This window comes from Cucurbita maxima, unplaced genomic scaffold (assembly GCF_002738345.1).
Source record: "Cucurbita maxima cultivar Rimu unplaced genomic scaffold, Cmax_1.0 Cma_Scf00005, whole genome shotgun sequence".
Taxonomy (NCBI): domain Eukaryota; kingdom Viridiplantae; phylum Streptophyta; class Magnoliopsida; order Cucurbitales; family Cucurbitaceae; genus Cucurbita; species Cucurbita maxima.
Window position 1 is genome coordinate 2,887,629 of NW_019272021.1, and position 19,411 is coordinate 2,907,039.

Here is a 19,411-nt window from a genome sequence, read left to right on the forward strand (position 1 = left end):
TTTTTTTTTTTTTTTTTTTTTTTTTTGCCTGAAACTATTCTCTCTCTCTCTCTCTCTCTCTCTATATATATATATATATCTAATAATATTCCTTCTGCCACCAAGATCGAATCTTTCTCTGAAACTATTCTCTGTCCATTTTCTCTCCCATTCAAAATCACTTCGACCCCCACCATTTCTCTCACTATAATGTTGGGTTCAATTTTAAAAAATTTAAAAATTTGTGTTCGTTTAGAAGTTGTTATTTTTGTTGGTCGGGTTTACTCGATTCAACTTAAAAAATAGAGTAACAATTCAATTCTATTCTACTTTAAAAATTATTATAAAACTTAAGAATATTTGAGCTTTATAATTAATTATAAATGCATCGTCATTTGTGAATATTTGATATTTAAAATTAACTTATAAAATAGGATAAATATGATTGTTTAAAATAATTAGAAAAAAAATATTCAACTACCCAAATAACTCAATTCACCCTTATAAGTATTATTATCGTGGATATGATTTCATTTATATAAATTAATATTAGTTTATTTTCTATAGGATTATTATACAAATATATATATATATATATATATATATGAAAAGTACTAAATAAAATTATTTTTAAAGAAAAAAAAATGTTGTTAAGTGATACAGATATTAAGATAATAGTTTATTATGTATTTAGCAACCATTTAAAATTACTTTTCGTCAAAATATGTCGAATATTTTTAATAATTGTTTTTTTTTTCTACTCAAATAATCCTTTATCCAAAACCCTAATATAATATGACAATTTTGCCCTTCTAACTTGGTCCTTTGACCCACTCTGAACCGACAAATATTGTCTGTAATTTTTCCGTACACGTGTTATTTTTTTTTTTAACTAATTTATTTCCAAATATATAATTCTGTTTGTCATACCTCAAAATTTTATAATTTAAAATCTCAAGAATTATTTTTTAAGTTTTTAACTCAAAAAAATAAAAAACTTAAATTAAATTTTATTTAAATTGTTTTAAACTTCTTAGGCCTAACGAAAAATCAATAATTATATAGGTCATCGCACTTGTCTGAAACAATCTATGTGTTAGATGACCTCTTAAGAAATTTTTATAGTCGGAAAAATATTCTAAAATGATATGTTGGGCGGTAAGGATAGTCTTCAATATTATAAATTATTCAAGATAATCGATAACATGATCATGTTGCATAATGCAGGAGACTATTGAGGCCATAAGATTTCGAATTCAAATTTCAAATCCTTGTTCAAATATGGTTCAGGGACTAACCAATGTGGAAATTGATTGTCATGTGACGCCTACATAAAGAAGGGACACAAAGAGAAGTCCATTTTATGTGCGAGGTCGAGACCCAATTCCCCGCCCCATTTAATATAATATATATTTTTAACACATGTTAAAAAATATACCTAGTTAATTTTGAGACCAGTAATATTTAAACTAAAAGCTACATTGTATTTTAAACTAAAAGCTTAAAATAGTTACCTAAAGATAAGCCCAAGTCCGTACGAGGGAATTAGGCCCAAAGATAAGCCCAAGTCCGAATGAGGGGTATTAGGCCCAAAGATAAGCCCAAGTTCGGATGAGGGGGCTTAGGCCCAAAGATAAGCCCAAGTCCACATGAGGGGGATTAGGCCCAAAGATAAATAAACTCAAGTCTACTGAAGGCCCATGAGAGCTCATTAAAAACAAAAAAAAATACATAGCATCATTGATTAAACCAATTTGTTTCAAAGATTGCAGCCTTGGGAGGACCCATGTGAAATAAATTACAGAGAAATCTATCAGACCAACTTCAGCAAAGGGCTGATCAATAACTCAACAGATTTTGTTCTTGAAGTTCCAACAAAGTAAACAAAAAATTACTTCCACAAAAACATCCAGTAACCAAATAAGAAAAAGCATATGGGATCATAGTTCAGTTTGAAAACTGATATGATCCTTCATAAACACAATGTTTCAAACCTCAATACTCTGCTCACCTATCAGAGCTATCGCCGTTGCAGTTCAAATTGCTATCAGAGCAAGGTTTGTTCAGGCAGGCGTGATGATTGGTTAAGATCTCCGAGATGAACTTGATCAAAGAACATAGCCCACCTAGGAAATTATGATCAATGGCACCTTTGGTATCTACAACGTGTGCAAAATCAACGAGTTTAATAGCAGCTGCTGCATTAGGTTCTTTATCCCACACCATCAGCACTGAGCAAGAATAGAAATGGTAAAACTTCTGATCTTCAAACCAACTCTTGAGCTCCAATAATTGTGCCAAAATCCCATTTGAACCACCATAAACTGATGGTGCAAAAGCACAATCAAAATCAAGATCACCCGCATCCGAATCTGCAGAAATGTTTGAAGAAACAAATTTCTTCAGAACATTCTTAACTATCTCAGCTGAAGAGTTCTGAAAACATTTCCTGTCTGGCTTCCAGTATCCAGCTTCTTTGCTCACATGGACCTGCAAGCCCGACAGCCTAAACCCCAGAGCCAAGCTGGAGGTTTCTCTATCCTTCTTAAAGCACCTTTGGATGTACTCCTCAGAAGCCTGTGGATACCAAGTTCTGGAACCGATCTTGATATCCATAATGGATGGATTTTTGTAACTGGAGATGAGATCCTGCAAGACAAGATGTGGATGCAAGCCAGAACCGTCTGATGCAGGTATAAGCTGGGTTCCATGGAAGGCAGGAAAGTAGGCACGGATTTTATCTGGAACTTCGATATTTGAAGCCAGTGATTTATAGAACGCCACCTCCTTGGATCCTCTTTCATCCTTTTGTAGTGGCTTGAAGAAGAGACCAGAATCATCCACAACAGGGCCCATCATACCATTACTGGCTTGATGCCCAGCAACTTGATGATCTGGAATCTTAAACATGGCCTACAGAACTAAAAACAATTGGCTTCTGTCACATAAAAATAGCAATACCTAAATAAATATGAAATGGAACAAAAAAAAAAAAAAAAAAAAANATATATTAGGTGTCCGAACACATAAAACCACAAGATACTAATATATTGCAATCTAAAAAAGAAACTACAATATAACAATAGCCTTTCAAGAGGGCTATCTCTCTTCCAAGCCCCACAAAGGACACTCTACTAAAATGATTTACATCTCCAAGGTTCGTAACACTCCTATTTATAGAAAAACACTCCCCAAACTGTTTACCGCTATGCCCTTTATTGATATACCACTAATCCTCACATATCTCATACTAGAACTTTCACATTAGCCCGGCCTTTGAAGACACTTTGTCAGTGTGCTTTAGAAGATACAATCCCAAAAGGAAAAAAAAAAAAAAAAAAAAAAAAGTGCTAATCAGACAACATCAGGGATTAACATGATCTCCCTCCCAGAGCAAGTATCCTTTATGAACACAACATCATCTGATACAAAAAAATCTAATGCAAAAATAACCATGGACAATATAAAAGACACAGTAAATCCCTATAAGTTGAAACTATAGATTCAAAGAAACAAGAAAAACGGAGATCAAACATTATAAAAGAAATTGAAGCCGCGAATTCCTTCTAGCCTAACAGATAGAAATAAAAAACGAAAAGAGGAACCGGAATCCTGATCTAAAAACTAATGCGCATGATCAAGAAAGCGAAAGCATCGAGAACGAAAACGCATGTTCTTCATTTCCAGATTCAAGCTAGAGTTCAGGGGCAATCAAAGGTCGGTAATGAAATGAGAATAAGGGGGAAATTCACAGAATATTTAGGCGGATCAAACAATAAAAAATTTAGAAAAAGAAGAGAGAAACATGGAGAAACGAAATCTGGAGAGAGAGAGAGAAAGAGGGAGAGAGAGGAGGAAAATTAACCTGGAGAGAAGGGAGAAGGAAATCGAAGAAGAGGAAAAAGTGGCAATGGCGGAGGGAAAGAGGCGTAGGGGTTGGCTTTATTTGTTGGGGTTTCCGGCTACTGTTGGTATTGAATCTGGATGCGCCTCAGGCGGCGGCGGCGGCGGCGGGTGCTGCTGCAGCACCTGCCGCTTCAATACAGAAAAGGCCGCTAACTTTCTATAAACAACTTTTCCTTATTTCACACCATAAATCATAGTATAAAGTTACAACTATTATACCATTAAACATGTATGCAATCAGTGTTATGATTTAGACACGCTTATTTTGAGATCTCACATCTGTTGGAAAAGGGAATAAAATATTTCTCATAAGGGTGTGGAAACCTCTTCGTAGACGTGTTTTAATCTTGTAAGGCTAACGACAATATGTAACTGGACAAAATGTATAATATTTGCTAACAGTGAGCTTAGGCAGTTACATTCATAGTCGAAGAAACTCAAACTCTCATTATATTTTTCGCTCCTCTTTATGACTTTGTCGGACTTTAAGCGAGATTCTTCATCGCCGACCAAATATAACTCATGCAAAAATCAAGTTTCATTCAGCTGTACACGTTGCATGTACATGTATTTTCATTTGATTGCAACTCTAGTCGATTTGTCTCTACTCTAAGTCAAGTCCTAAGGTTCAACCTTATGTTGGATTAATCTTTCCTTATCATAAGGTTGCAAATGAAATCTAAATATTTTAATTAAAAGTATACCAATATTAATATAATGAGAGAAAATCTTACATTAATTATGAATTATAGACAAATACGTATCTCAGGCCTTTATTTCATATCTCTCACATATATATATCCCTTAGACAGTAATTTCTTGCATTTTTTCCTCTCATGTTCTTTGTGTTTATCTAGATTATGTGCGTTAATGTGGAAGTATAACCTATAGCACAATAATTAATAATTAATAATGCAATAATATATATAATTTTTTTTTTATAGATTTTGTAAATTTTTCTATTTTTTTAATGCTATAGTCGAGAGAATTCTAACTTTCAACCTTCTGAGCTCGGTTAAACTATGCATTACAAAATGTTATAATGAAATTTTTCCAATATAAAAGTTTTATAAGTGAGAAAATATGAAAACAAAGTTGATTTCACATTGGAATTAGGTGCAATAATGAACAAAGGAATATGATCAAATAAATGGCAACCATCTCGATAGATATTTATGCTCATTAATCAAAACTTGCATTTAATTAAATATTAATACTAATTATTGAATTTTTTTTTTAATGAAATTAAAGTGGAATAATTGACATGACATGTGAGAATATAATAAATTAAAAACCATAATCTCTATCCTTTTTTTTTTATTAAAAAAAATGGAATATTTAATTTAGCTTCAAAAGTACTCAATCTAACTATGCCTAATATAAAAATGCCTCTAATAAAAGCTTTTTATTGTTCTTATTCTAAGTGGGAAACATTATGATAAGATCCGCCCACACATATATATATATATATATATACATATGTTAAATTTTTAATATGTCTACTGACTCTCTAAAGTTTAAATTTTGCGTTTAATAGGTCCATAAAATTAAGAAATTCAATGACGTATGAAACACTTTTTTAACAAGAACGTATAGTTAACGCAAAGAATATGATATAAATAAAACATACATATATAAAAAAAAGATATGAAATAAAGTTCAAAAGCTATCGGATTTTTTTTAAAAAAATCTAAGAGTCTACCAGAAATGATAATTCTAGTGAGTTAAATCTAAGAACCCTTATATTTGAAAAGCAAACCCTTAATTTACAAATGCTAAAACTCCCAAACCGATTTTGATATCATTTCAACGATTGGAACTCTTGAGAATTTGATCCAACAATCTTATTGAAGAATAATATTTTTACAATATATCTAACAATCTCAAAACGATAAGGAATCACTTCAAGAGAAAGTAAGATTTGAGTTACCTTATTATTTGAATATGTCAAGGCAAGAACATTTGTTTGATGTTCGAAATCACTGTACAAGCAAGATCGATCATGTCAAGCTTGAATGATTCTAAACATATAACCTAAACTACATAGAATTGCAAATAAACTTAGTCGTTGGCTAAAAGAGAGCACAAATACTTTTTTTACTACACTTTCCAAATCTACTTTACAAAGTCAATGTGCATGGCTTTATGTAATCTTTTATCCATGAATATTATAATAATAATCATAATAATAAAAATAATAAAATTATTTAAGTAGTTGAGATTATTACCCTACAGTGCTTCTTCTGTGCTTGAAAAGCCAAGAAAGCTTTGAATAGCATTGTAGCCTAATCCCTGACCAAACATCAAAATATTTTGTTAGTTTGCAGCATTACTTAAAAAATACGTTTTTTTTTTTCAAATTATCTTAAATTTTCTCTCTTAATTTTGTACAATTATTTTATTTGGTCTATGTCGAAACTTTTATTTGCTAACGTAACAAAAAGTTGATGGAAGATTTGTCTAGTTGATGCTAACCTAAGGATCACAATGGAAGGAGTGGCGTGACGTGACGAAGACGGGAAAGATAAGACGGGAAGGGAAAGAAGAATATTGTTTTTGAAATATTATGCATTAAATTTACTAATATTATTTATAGCCTCTATATTCGATTGTTGGTCATTAGAAGATGTCTTTTGTGACAAAGAACTATACAGTTGGGTGGCCCTTGTGCAGTGCATTTGAGGGATGGTGCTGACCGAATCCTTTGGTACCTTGAGGGATCCGACAGATACTCTAGCAAGTAAGGCTTTCAAACTTTATCAACTAAACCTACCAGAACTAGCCTACTAACATGGAAGCCTAATGGTCTAAAGAAGGCTAAAGTTTTTCTCTTCGTCCTTGTGATAGACTTAGGAGACTGCCCAAGCCCAAGCCCAAGCTCATGGCTAGCCGATATTGTATTATTTGGACTTTTACTTTTGGATTTCCTCTTTAAGTTTTTAAAAACGTGTCTGCTAGGAAGAGGTTTCCATACCCTTATAAAGAATGTTTCGTTTTTCTCCCCCATCGATGTGGGAGAGAAAAACGAAAGAAAGTAGGTAAGGAAAAGTAGGGAAGCAATCAAACTCACAGATATAATTCTGGACAAAATAACGGATGGCTGGACAACAGATTTTTTGACATGAATTCCAAGGACACCATTGGACTGTTCTTTCTCTTCAGAATAGAAATTCCTGTATATTTGAACACCTGAAGCAAGTTGCAGCTCATAACTCATACAATATTCAGATAGTAGCTGGATCCTTTTGCACAATAATGAGAATAAAAGGGATTATGTATCAGCAAACCAACCAGATTGGATAAGTTTATGGCTCTCATGACCTTAGAAGGTAAGAACAAATAATGTTTTCCAAAGCTCATATATTATTATGAGTATAAGTTCATGAAAATTAATGAAATGCAAGTTAACAATATAGGTTTTTATCTGTTTCATCAAAAAAAGGAAAAAAAAAAAAAAAAGTATACAGGTTGTTATCTTACCATCTGTTAAGGTTTTTACTCCAGGAAGAACTTTATCAAGACTTTCTGCTTCCAACATTGCAGAAAATGAAGGGTATTGACGAACATCCTGCAGAGTTTAAAACCTTTGTATGGAAACGATGGATGGTGGAGAAATGTCAATGTTTTTATTTTTGCAGAATTAATACCTGAACCTCAAACAACAAACATTTATTGAAAAGTATCAAGGCTCCAGGCTGAATTCTGAACCAAAGAAGATAGTTAAAAATTAGTAGAGAATTAAATGTTAGAGGATTGTTGGGAAGGAGTTGACTAATTTAGGGAATGATCATGAGTTTATAATTAAGGAATACATCTCCATTGGTATGAGGCTCTTTGGAGAAACCAAAAGCAAAGCCAGGAGAGCTTATGCTCAAAGTGGCCAATATCGTACCATTGTGGAGAGTCATGGTTCCTAACATGGCATCGAGCCATGTCCTTAAAATTTAGTCATGCGAATAGATCCTCAGATGTCGAACAAAGAAGTTGGGGGGCTCGAAGATGTAGTCAAAAGTGACTCAAGTGTCGAACAAATGGTGTACCTTATTCAAGAGCTCCAAAGAAGGAGTCGAGCCTCGATTAAGGGAGGTTGTTCGAGGGCTCCATAGGCCTCAGGGAAGGCTCTATGGTGTACTTTGTTCGAGGGGAAGATTGTGGGGAGAGGAGTCCCACATCAGCTAATTAAGGGGTTGATCATGAGTTTATAAGCAAGGAATATATCTCCATTGGTACGAGGCCTTTAGGAAAAATCAAAAGCAAAGCCAGGAGAGCTTATGCTCAAAGTGGACAATATCATACCATTGTGGAGAGTCATGGTTCCTAACATGGTATCGAGCCATGTCCTTAACTTAATCATGCCAATAGAATCCTCAAATGTCGAACAAAGAAGTTGGGAGCCTCGAAGATGCAGTCAAAAGTGACTCAAGTGTTGAACAAATGATGTACCTTATTCGAGAGCTCCAAAGAGCGAGTCAAGCCTTGATTAAGGGTAGGCTATTCGAGGACTCCATAGACTTCAAGGGAGGCTCTATAGTGCACTTTGTTCGATGGGAGGATGGTTGGGAGAGAAGTCCCACATCAGCTAATTAAGGAGTTGATCATGAGTTTTTAAGTAAGAAATATATGTCTATTGGTATGAGGCCTTTTGAGGAAACCAAAAGCAAAGCCACAAGAGCTTATGCTCAAAGTGAACAATATCATATCATTGTGGAGGTTTGTGATTCCTAACATTAAATACCATGTCACTTTGACATTCAGGTTGTTTTGTCAAGTTCAAGACAATCTTGCCAAATTACAAAGAACCAATGTAATATTTCACAACTATAGCAACTCAAAGTCTCCAATATTGTAACATCTTTTAAATAGTGTTTGCTTTTTTCTACGAAGAAAATCGTTTGTTTATGGCACAAATAAATGATTAAGAAATTATATAAAATAAACAAAGCGAGCAAAGAACGTAATTTTATTATGGAAAAGTATTTACAATACCGAATGTAATCACCAGCAGCACATCTTCCTTCCACTGTCTTTAGGCCATCTAGAACCAGTAAGATATTGCATCAGACAAATCCATGCTAAATATCACAAGACTGCCCAATAGGTCAACAAGTAAAATCATATTCTCAAAAAGATTCAGAAGCTTAAGCTAAGATTTTAAAAGCTGCCTCACTCTCTTATACCTATACTCTTACGGTGCTCGTGTTTTTTTGTATAACGTGTGCTGTGCACTGAGCGCTCTCAAGTGAAAGAGGTTTGATTTTTAACTGTTCTTGTTTACGTATTACGTATACCATCTAGCACAAGCTTAAGAATGCACAGATAATCTAATAGAAGTACCTTTTAGCTGAGTAAAGAAAGGCTCCTGAACATGAAGCTCAAAGTTAACTGTCTTTAGAACCTGTTATGTGCAAGGCAAAGGCTAGATTAGACATAAAAGTTGGGTTTTGGAAGTCGTCATAATTAATAGACTCGATCAATCAATGCTATGTATAAAAGCACTTGCATTTACTAATTCAGCTCCTCCTTGGGTAATCAACTCCTTACATTTTTCTTTGTCCTCCAAGTCATCTAATGACCCACACGGTGCTTTGGAGACCGACTTCCAAAGAGTCGACGCTAGATCCTTATACAATTTGGAAACGTCTGATAGAGAAATATTTTTCAATCCCCTTGTTATCCATATCAAAATATAAATCAAAAGCAGGACACTTCTATTAGAACATAATCGACCAACAAACTTAGTTCCTTACACCGAAAATTTTGATTCTCAATTAAAGTATACACATATATACATGTATGCTATACATATAAAGCAAGACTAGGAAAAAGAATTCGTCCAATTCCATTCCATGTTCATGTAGTTTTGGGAAAGAATACAGAAAAGGGAAGGGAAATATCATTTTTAAGTCAGCTAATAACATTCCCAATGCCTCCTAGGCTTTGAACTTATAACATTTCCTTAGAACATCAGTTACATTTAATACCTTTCCCTTTTCAGAGTCAAGATAGAAAATATCCTAAAAACCAACTAATAGATCCCCTTAAACTTAGCCAACATCTAAAACTAAGCTAAAAAAAGGAACCAAAAACAGCCACAGAAACTAAAATTCCCAAATTCAGTCAAAACAAACATTTAAGATAATGAAAGCTAACCCCACAAGATAACTTAGCCCAACCACAAGAATGTCCACTCCTAGCCCGGATTTAATATCAAATTAACATTGAAGACTAAACTTTGATACAACAAAATAAGAAATCCAAAAGAATAATAGTATTTCAACAGTCATCTGATTGAAAGATAGCACATAGAGCTGAAAATACGGATTTCTCAGAGAAATGGGAAGAACCTAATTACAGAGAATAGCTTTCCACTTAAACGCATTATGAACTACAGTCAATTATCTAGTTTAAATCCGTTTTACTAAAAAGAAAACAAACAAACTACATGTTAGGAATCATGACTCTCCACAATGGTATGATATTGTCCACTTTGAGTTTGAGCTTTCATGACTTTGTTTTTTGTTTCCCCAAAAGCCTCGTACCAATGGAGATGTATTCCTTATTTATAAACCCATGATCATTTCCTAAATTAGTCAACGTGAGACTCCCTCTCAACAATCCTCCCCTCTAACAAAGTACACTATAGAGCCTCCCGTGAGGCTTATGGTCGAGCCCTCTCAACAATCAAGAATCTCCACAATGGTATGATATTGTCCGGTCTCATGGCTTTGCTTTGGGCTTCCCAAAATGCCTCATACTAATGGAGATACCCATGATCATTCCTAAATTAGCCAACCATCCTCAACACTACACTCATAAAGTTCCATTATCTAAAAAAAAAAGAACCAGAATCTAATATGCAGTGATACACTTCTCCTTCACCACTAAATCCGCCACCAAAACCATGGACCGAAGTGAATTTCAGAATCAACAGAGAGAAATACGAATTCAAAAGGACCAATTTCTTCTACTTCTCCCGAAAATGATAAACTAAGGTTTCATATTTTCAGTACCAGGGCGATCTAAATTGGGTCGAGGAAGATCGTCATTCAGGAGGTGGGAGCAGAACTCTGCAGATAAGCCTAGATCATGCTCTAGGGCTCCATCGATGTGAGATTGGAGCGTGAACTTGAGCAGCTCTTCCAGGCAGTCTCCGAGCTCAACGGGCGATGATCCTGGTGAAGATGGCCGTCGCTGCATTTTTATCATATTTTTTTATTATTTTTTTCCGTTCTATTTTTCTGGGAGGAAGGTATCCGTAGAATGCAAGGGCAAAATTGAAATTTTACTCTCGTTGTATTTAATTTTTAATAATAATTTACTCTTGTCAATAATATAACGATAAAATTATCTTATCTTATCCAAATAACACTTTTAATAGCCACCTATTTTAAAATTGTTTCAAAATGATTTAATCTAAATTGTCTGTATAAAAACATGTTAGTGAGGATATCCTATATAGTGAGTATGAGATCTCATATTGATGGCAGAGGAGAATAAAACATTATTTATAAGGGCGTGAAAACCTCTCCTTAGCCTATGCATTTTAAAAGTCTTGAGAGAAAGTCCAAAAAGAACAACATCGGATAGCTGTCGGTTTCACAAGATGATAATATGCGACTCGATATCTTGAGTAAGTTATGAACTCTTGGCTCTTTGATTTGTGGAGCTGAGAGCATAATTTTGCGTTCTTAAGTACTTATTAGATAAAATAAACTTTTGACTCAATATAAATACGAACGAACTCGTGAATGATCAATTTTTGTGCAATGACTATCAATTGACACAATTATTTCTATAGTGGATAAAAATTTATCTACAAATCTATTGACCGATTTACAAACGGCACAAAATTTTTATCCATTACATATACAAACATAAATCTATTAATCGATAAGAATTTAACTATGTTATTTTGTATAATTTTAGCCGATATACAAACACAAACGTATTTTGGCTCTAACTTGAACATACCCTGAGCTCGCTTACGCGAGCTTCTCGGGACTCTCGGGATTACCGATCGATTCTATCCTAACTTAACCAAGGTGATGACAAGTGTCAATAATTAGCCATCTCCAACATGTTTGGAGTTGAAGAAATGGCTGGCTGTACCGATCCATCTGAAAGGTGGAGTTTTTGGTCAGCAATGGCTCTAATTGTCCAAACCAAGACCAAACACATCATAAAAACCGACACAAAAACCAGCCCTGCCCAAACCATGTACGCATATTTCTCCAAAGGCTTGCAGTGGTGTTCCAGGATCTTGGCGAAGGCATCTTTCAGTGTTTGGCATTCCACCAGGCTCTCCATTCCTGGATACACGTTGAGGAAATCTTGTATTGAGTTTGTGTATGCCTCCACAGTTTTGTACTCGGAGTTGGACATGAATTGACCATTTTCACATCCTTCGTTGCTTTCATTTGAACATGTGAGTAGCTTTAGCACCTGAAAGAACGATAAGATCGTTGTCGATGGAAATGTCGATATCAAAAAGTACGTGACACGGGTATTGCTAAATACTCATCAAGGTATTATTGCATGTCACTCGAAAGCTTTTCTCTTGTTCGTTGTATAACATTGCATGGCTATATGTCATACAACTCAGAGATGTCTTTTGAACCTAGGAATGGGGTCCTCCAGGCTTGATGAGAAATTCCTGTTTAAATGGGGAATGAAATAGTGTGTAGGAAGATATTTTTTCTCATTAGCTAAATGAAGTTGGTGACGGGGATTATATTCCTGGTCTCCATTCTCCATAAATCTCTACCCGCCCCGATTCCCATAAAAATAAATGAAAATTTCCACACAAATGAAAATTGAAATAAGAGGGGGGACAAAAACGAGAAAGAGAAAGACTTCTATATCCCTGTCCCTACCCTGACTCGTAGACATCTTTGTATATAATGTTAAAAAATATGTTAATTAGACCAAACGTGTTAACAAGAAATCCAAGGGCAATAATTTTATTGTCAGGAGACCTCTTGAATGTAAACTAAAAGTAAAACGGTAACAACCCAAGTCCACTACGAGTAGATATTGTCTTTTTTGGGGATTCCCTTTCTGGTTTCCCCTTAAAGCTTTTAAAACGCAGGAGAGGGTTCCACACCCTCATAAAGAGTGTTTCGTTTCCCTCTTCGACCGATGTGGGATCTCGTAATCCACTCCCTTCGGAGCCCAGCATTCTCGCTGGCACTCGTTCTCCTCTCCAACCGACGTGGGATCTCACAAAAATCATACAAATTTAAGCTTAGACCAACGTATTTACCTTCGGGATGTCTCCGATACGAATGGTATTTGCTGCGCAGTTTTGAGGTTGGTATTCATAATATGGAGGTTGTGAGAAAGGATTGCAGACCAGAGCAATGTCTGGATATGATACTGAAATTTGTGTGTTAACCTGCAAAAACAAAAAGAAGTAAAAAGGTTAAAATTGTAGGTAGTTTTATCAGTTAACCCAACTATATATGTTTTGTAAGCTTGTTCATGATGAATGCAGATAAAAAAAAAGATCATTTAGGGTAAAAAAAAAAAAAATTACCTGATTAACAAGATCATAAATCTCTGAACTTACATCAGTAAGAACTGATCTTGCAGTTAGCAGTTGCTCACATGGGAGAATAGAACTGAGGCTGTTGTTGTTGGGATTTTCTTGAAACATTTCAAGAGCTGTGCACGTGTCACTCGAGAAACTGATATCAAACAATAAAATCAATATTCACTGAGAGCGATCTTCAAGATATGATAACTAAGAAAAGGTTAAAAGAATTAATGTTACGACTTATACCAACAAAATGTACTTTCTTTTTCGATGGTTCAATCATAGAAACGGCACGTTTTGCGGTTAGCCGTTGTTCACATGTGAGTAAAGATAAAACAGGTTGAAATATGTTAGGTTTTCCCTTTCGAGCTTTCTCAAGATTTTTAAAACGTGTTTGGTAGGGAGAGGTTTCCACACCCTTATAAAGAATGCTTCGTTCTTCTCTCCAACCAATGTGGGATTTCCACAGGTGATCTCTTGAGAATTTTCTTAAAATGCATGTGAGTAAGAACAAAACATGTTAAAATGACCTGTATTTATATGTAGAGATAGTCTTCACTCTTAAAAACGAAAAATAAGTAATGTGATGAAATCACACGAGATGCAAGAGAATGTTAAAACCCGATCAAACAAGGAGAAAATTTGAAGTTCAAACGGAAAATAGAGAGGGAGAGAGAGTTACTTGTTCAAGAAAAGGTACAATCCAAAGGAGATCCAACAGAGAACTGTGAGAAGCCAGCAGAAGACAATGAAACTGCAAGAAAAACAAAGCAAGCTTCTTTTAAGGATGTTTTGTTGTGTTTTGTGAGAATGAACATTGAGATTTGATGGGTAAGTGTAGCCGACTAAACCCAAGTCCACCGTTAGTCGATATTGTCCTTGGGTTTTCTCTTTCGGGATTCCCTTCAAAGTTTTTAAAATTCATTTACTAGGAAGAGGATTCCACATCTTTATAAAGATTTCGTGTTTCCCTCTCCAACTGATGTGAGATCTCACAGTCCACCCTTCTTTGAGGTCAGCATCCTCACTGACTCTCGTTTCCCTCTCTAATCAATGTTGGATCTCACAATCTACCTCCTTCGGAGCCCAATATCTTCACTGACATTCATTTTTCTCTCTAACCAATGTGCGATCGGACAGTAATAGATGGATAAAAATGCTTACAAGTGAAATGGTCTTCGTAATCTGAGAATACCAAATACTGCAAACAAAACAAACAAACAAATTACATCACAAAAATTGAAATTCTTGGACAAAGTTAGCTGTCTTTAAGAAACCACACAAACTCACCAGACATAGCAATTACAGCTCCCAAGTTCAAGGACATTGTAACCATGGTCACTATGTACCTGCAAACCACACAAACATCCTCTTCAATACCCTCATCAAGATAATATCCAAGAACTTATCAGCTCGGTCTTGTGTTATGAAATCCTACATCAATAGGGAAGGAGAATGAAACATTCTTTATAAAGGTGTGGAAACCTCTCCCTAGTAGACACGTTTTAAAAACTTTAAGAGGAAGTCCAAAAGTGAAAGCCCAAAGAGGATAGTATCTGCCAGCGGTGGACTTACAAATGGTATCAGAGCCAAACACCGGGCAACGTACCAACGAGGAGGCTAAGCCCTGAAAAGGGGTGGATACGAGACGGTGTGCAAGCAAGGACGCTTGGCCCTAATGAGGAGTGGATTGTGAGATCGCACATCAATTGAGGAGAAGAACAAAAAACTCTTTATAAAGGTGTGGAATCCTCTTCCTAATAGACGCGTTTTAAAAATTTGGAAAGTCCTTAAGAAAAATCCCAAAAAGGACAATATCTCCTAACGATGAGCTTGAACTGTTACACGTGTCTAATAAATCTATGAACAGAACTAGTAAGTTAACGTACATTATGTTGAGGCCCTTATGGATCAAGTGCCTGTTCTTATTGGCTTGCCACTGAATAGTTGCAGCTTGAGCATCAAGTTGGTGAGAAGTAGAAATCAAAGCTCCAGAAGTTTGCTCACTTCCACTATCAGAAGTAGAAGCTTCTAAGTTAGCAATCATGTCTTTCATAGCTGAGGTTGTGTCTTGAATGGTGTTTGATGCTCCATTGACTGTCTCTATTACAATCTTCACTATGTTCTTTGCCTCCCTATCAAAGTTACTGCTTCCTCCAATCACCACTCCACAGCCCACGCTGTTAAAAACATCAACAACACAGTCATTTTCTCACTGTAAATATGTAATGTAAAGTTGAGGGGTTCCATATAAAGAGACTTACATTGTTAAAATGGTGAAGAAAGCAGCCAAAAGTATGGTCCATAGGTAAAATTTGTGCCCATAATTTATCCTTCCCTTTCCCTTTCCCCTTGCCTTCCCACAGCTCTGAGTTGCAGCCAAAATTGATCCATAGACCATTCCACACACAAGCCATGCCACTCCAATCCCATACCCTGCAGCTCCTGTGAATATTGTTGACTGAAACCAACAACAAGATTAAAAAGTCAACTCTGTGTCGGCCGCCTCAGTGTTTAAAAGCTTCGATATCCCAAAAACTCGATCAATCTAACTGATTCTATAACAGCCCTAGCTCATCATTAGCAATATTGTTCGCTTTGGCCCGTTACATATCGTTGTCAGCCTCACAGTTTTTAAAACGTGTCTACTAGGGAAAGGTTTCCACACCCTTATAAGAAATTATTCGGTTCCCTCTCCAATCAATGTGGGATCTCAAAATCCATCCCCTTAGGTGCCTAGTGTTCTTGCTGGCACACTGTCTGACTTTGATACCATTTGTAATACCCCAAGTCTACTGCTAACAAATACTATCTGCCTTGGCTGTTACTTATAGCCGTCAGCCTCACATGTTTTAAAACATGTTTGCTAAGGAGAGGTTTCCACGTTTTTATAACGAATGTTTTGTTCCCTTATGCAACTAACATGGGATCTCACAATCCACCTCTTTAGGGGGCCAGCATTTGCTCGCACACCGCCTAGTATTCGGCTCTAATACCATTTGTAACCATCTAAGCCCATCGTTAGCGAATATTGTCTGTTTTGGCCTGTTACGTATCGTTCTCAACCTCACGGTTTTTAAAACATGTATGCTAGTGAGAGATTTTCACACTCTTATAAAAAATAATGTTTCGTTCACCCCTCCAATCAAAGAGAAATGGATTGTGAAATCTCACGTCAGTTGGAGAGAAGAACAAAACATTTCTTATAAGGGTGTGCAAACCTCTCTCTAACAAACGCTTTTTAACGTGTCAAAGCAGACAATATCTACTAGCAGTAGGCTTGCACGGTTACAGAATCCAAGTTTGCACTAGTTAATGAAATACGGAACGGAACGGAATCGAACCGAACAGAATCGAAGCAATGAATGGGAGAGAAAACTTACACTCCAATAGTGTTTGTTGGTGATGTTATATCCACCTCTATACTTGTTGAAATGGTTCAAAGGATCATCTCTAACAGTATCATCTTCTTCCATGATTGCTTCAAACCCATCATTTCTCTGCACCAACTCTCTCCCTGCAAAACTCATCCATGAAACCCATCTTTTTCCATAACTAAAAACATCAGCTTTTATCCTTACCATCATCATCATCTTGTAGCAGCAGAGAGGTAGAAGACGAAATTTTCTGTCCCACAGTTTCCGGGAAAATCCATCCCCAACTCACCAACAACAAAAACAGAGCAATTCCCATCACTTCACCTCCATTTCTTGATCCCATTCTGGGTTCTAAAACAAAAACAGACTGCCCAAATTCACAAGAAAGGAGAGAGAAACTACCATGGAGGAGAGAGAAACTGGTAAGAAATCAAATCCCTCCAAAATTTTCGCATTAATATGAACATCTTCAACCTTTTAGAAGGGAAGAAAAAACAGAGGCCAATCGGAAATTGGTCTGCGAAGCTGAAACAGAGGGATTTGATTGATTTATTTATTTATAAAAAAAAAGTAGGCTTAGAACATTTTGATATCAACTCCATTAAAGTGGAACTCAACGAAACCATTGATGATGATGATGATGATTCTAGAGAGAGAAAGTTGGTGTTCTTCAACTTAATCCAAAATGGTTTGTGTTATGTAATATAATCACTGATGTTTTCAAATGGGTTTTGTCTGAAAATTCATTTGACCAAAATCATTAATCTCTCTCTTTCTCTCTCTAGAAATTGCAGTCAAAGAAGTCATTCTTCCATTAAAATAAATGAAGGGGTTGGTGATGGTGTTTCTTCCTTGCATCTGTTCATACGGAGGAAACTTTTTAGAATTTTTTTTAATTGTTAAAAATAATTTTTTAAAATTTTAATTGATTAACTTTTAATTTTATTTTATATTTAATAAATTTTTAAATGGGTTTAATTTTATGTTTAATAAATTAGTTAAATTTTTTTAAAAAATATTAAAAAAATAAAAAATTTAGAGATCTATTATAAATTAATTGAGAACGTAATTTTTTATTATTATTATTTTTTTTTTATCGAGGTTGATTAAATAATAATTTTATTATTTAAAATGAAATAAATTTCAAAATAGGACCAAAATGATTTTTTAAATATTTTAAATATTTTTCTTGAATTTTCAACTTTGAGGAAATTAAAGCGCAAATTTAGAGAAAAAGTCAAAAACTCTGAATTCTCTAGACGTCTCTCTTTATATGAAGTCTTAAATGGATGCCAACAAAAAAATGCTACCCTTTTTACATTCTTAAATTATTGTAAAAATTACGAATAATATAAAAAATTAAATTAAATACTCGAGAAACGAACACGTAAATAATTAGATTGATTACGTTTTTACCCAGGATTCGAAATCTGGGTTCGGTACTTGATGATTCCGACATTCTACTACGTCTTTTGTGACAGAACACAATTTATTTGTTAAAAAAATATGAAAGTATGTAACTTCATCATATGGGTCACTTTCGTTTGTGAATAAATGTCACTGTACCTTACAATGACGCTATAAAGATGACAATTTTAAAACAGTCATGTGACACCCGAGTAGAGGAAAGATATATTAATGAATTGATACCACATACACTACCTATATTAACAAGGTGCACTTTTTTTTTCTTTGCTTCAATTATAGGAACTTCATGGTTAAACGTGTTTTATTTGAAACAATTCTATGTTGGGTGATCTCTTGAGAATTTTTCCAGGATGCATGTGAGTGAGGACAAAACATGTTGAAATGACTCGTGTTGGTTTTTGGAGATAGTTTTCTCTCTTAAAAAGCAAAAAATAGGTAACATGACTATGTCGTATGAAATGTCGAGAGATCCATTTGAAGCGGGTTCTTTGGATTTGGTGTGGGAATATGGGTTTGCTTGAACATTCTTCGATGTGTGTGAAAAGGTTGAAATATTTTAGAGTTTAGGGTTCGAGATTGCTTAAGAATGTTACCAAGAGAGTGGACCAAAAAATAAAATAAAATAAAATAAAAATAGTGGAAAGCCATATATAATACCTACAAAATAAATGTCATAAATATCTCTATCAATATAATATAAATTAGTATATACAAAAAATAAATAAATAATTTACCTAAATAATACTTTTTTTAACTCTAAAAATTAAGAATAAATTAATAAAAGTATTGCCAAGTTGTGTCATAAATACTTTTCAAACGTTAAAAATATTTAAAAAAAAATAATTTTTTTTTTATGTTGTTTCAAAAACATTTTTAATAATTTTAGAAGTATTTAAACAAAAAAAATATATCTTTAAATTTGTTTAAAAAGTTAAAAAAATACTCTTATTAATATATGAACAAAACTATTAATACCATATTTTAAACTTTTAGAAAATTTTTGGAATTGTCAACTTCTCCCTAAAGCTGTTGTTATTTCTCTCTTGCTTGCTTATATAATGTCTCTCTCTACCCTCGTTTTGTTGTTATCTCTCTCTTGCTTGCTTATACGCAAGTACAAATTGGGCTTAGCTCACTTGTCGTTGGAAAGTGAGTGTCGCACAATCGCTAGTCCGCTGCCTTTAAA

At 34.7% G+C, this 19,411-nt stretch overlaps 3 protein-coding genes across 4 annotated transcripts; all 3 read right to left on the bottom strand.

The window, feature by feature from the left end:
* Nucleotides 1-1,701: 1,701 nt before the first annotated feature.
* Nucleotides 1,702-4,075, bottom strand: LOC111479614 (inositol polyphosphate multikinase beta). 2 transcript variants are annotated; one of them, XM_023124370.1, is made up of 2 exons: nt 3,845-4,075; nt 1,702-2,892 (listed from the first exon to the last, which is right to left on the bottom strand). In XM_023124370.1, exon 2 carries the CDS (start codon nt 2,887-2,889, stop codon nt 1,987-1,989), a length of 903 nt encoding a protein of 300 aa, XP_022980138.1. In that variant the 5' UTR covers nt 2,890-2,892; nt 3,845-4,075; the 3' UTR covers nt 1,702-1,986. The 2 variants fall into 2 exon arrangements, with proteins under 2 accessions (XP_022980138.1, XP_022980137.1); XM_023124369.1 differs by having other exon boundaries at nt 1,702-2,900; nt 3,845-4,074.
* Nucleotides 4,076-5,696: 1,621 nt separating this feature from the next.
* LOC111479615 lies at nt 5,697-11,108 on the bottom strand. Its single transcript, XM_023124371.1, has 9 exons — nt 10,896-11,108; nt 9,386-9,525; nt 9,220-9,280; nt 8,872-8,920; nt 7,533-7,587; nt 7,366-7,453; nt 6,956-7,074; nt 6,114-6,177; nt 5,697-5,869 (listed from the first exon to the last, which is right to left on the bottom strand). Exons 1-8 carry the CDS (start codon nt 11,089-11,091, stop codon nt 6,115-6,117), a joined length of 771 nt encoding a protein of 256 aa, XP_022980139.1. The 5' UTR covers nt 11,092-11,108; the 3' UTR covers nt 5,697-5,869; nt 6,114.
* A 678-nt stretch (nt 11,109-11,786) lies between these two features.
* LOC111479613 lies at nt 11,787-17,369 on the bottom strand. Its single transcript, XM_023124368.1, has 10 exons — nt 17,002-17,369; nt 16,804-16,937; nt 15,685-15,881; nt 15,310-15,600; nt 14,711-14,769; nt 14,585-14,621; nt 14,103-14,174; nt 13,421-13,571; nt 13,148-13,279; nt 11,787-12,327 (listed from the first exon to the last, which is right to left on the bottom strand). Exons 1-10 carry the CDS (start codon nt 17,138-17,140, stop codon nt 11,941-11,943), a joined length of 1,599 nt encoding a protein of 532 aa, XP_022980136.1. The 5' UTR covers nt 17,141-17,369; the 3' UTR covers nt 11,787-11,940.
* Nucleotides 17,370-19,411: the final 2,042 nt, after the last annotated feature.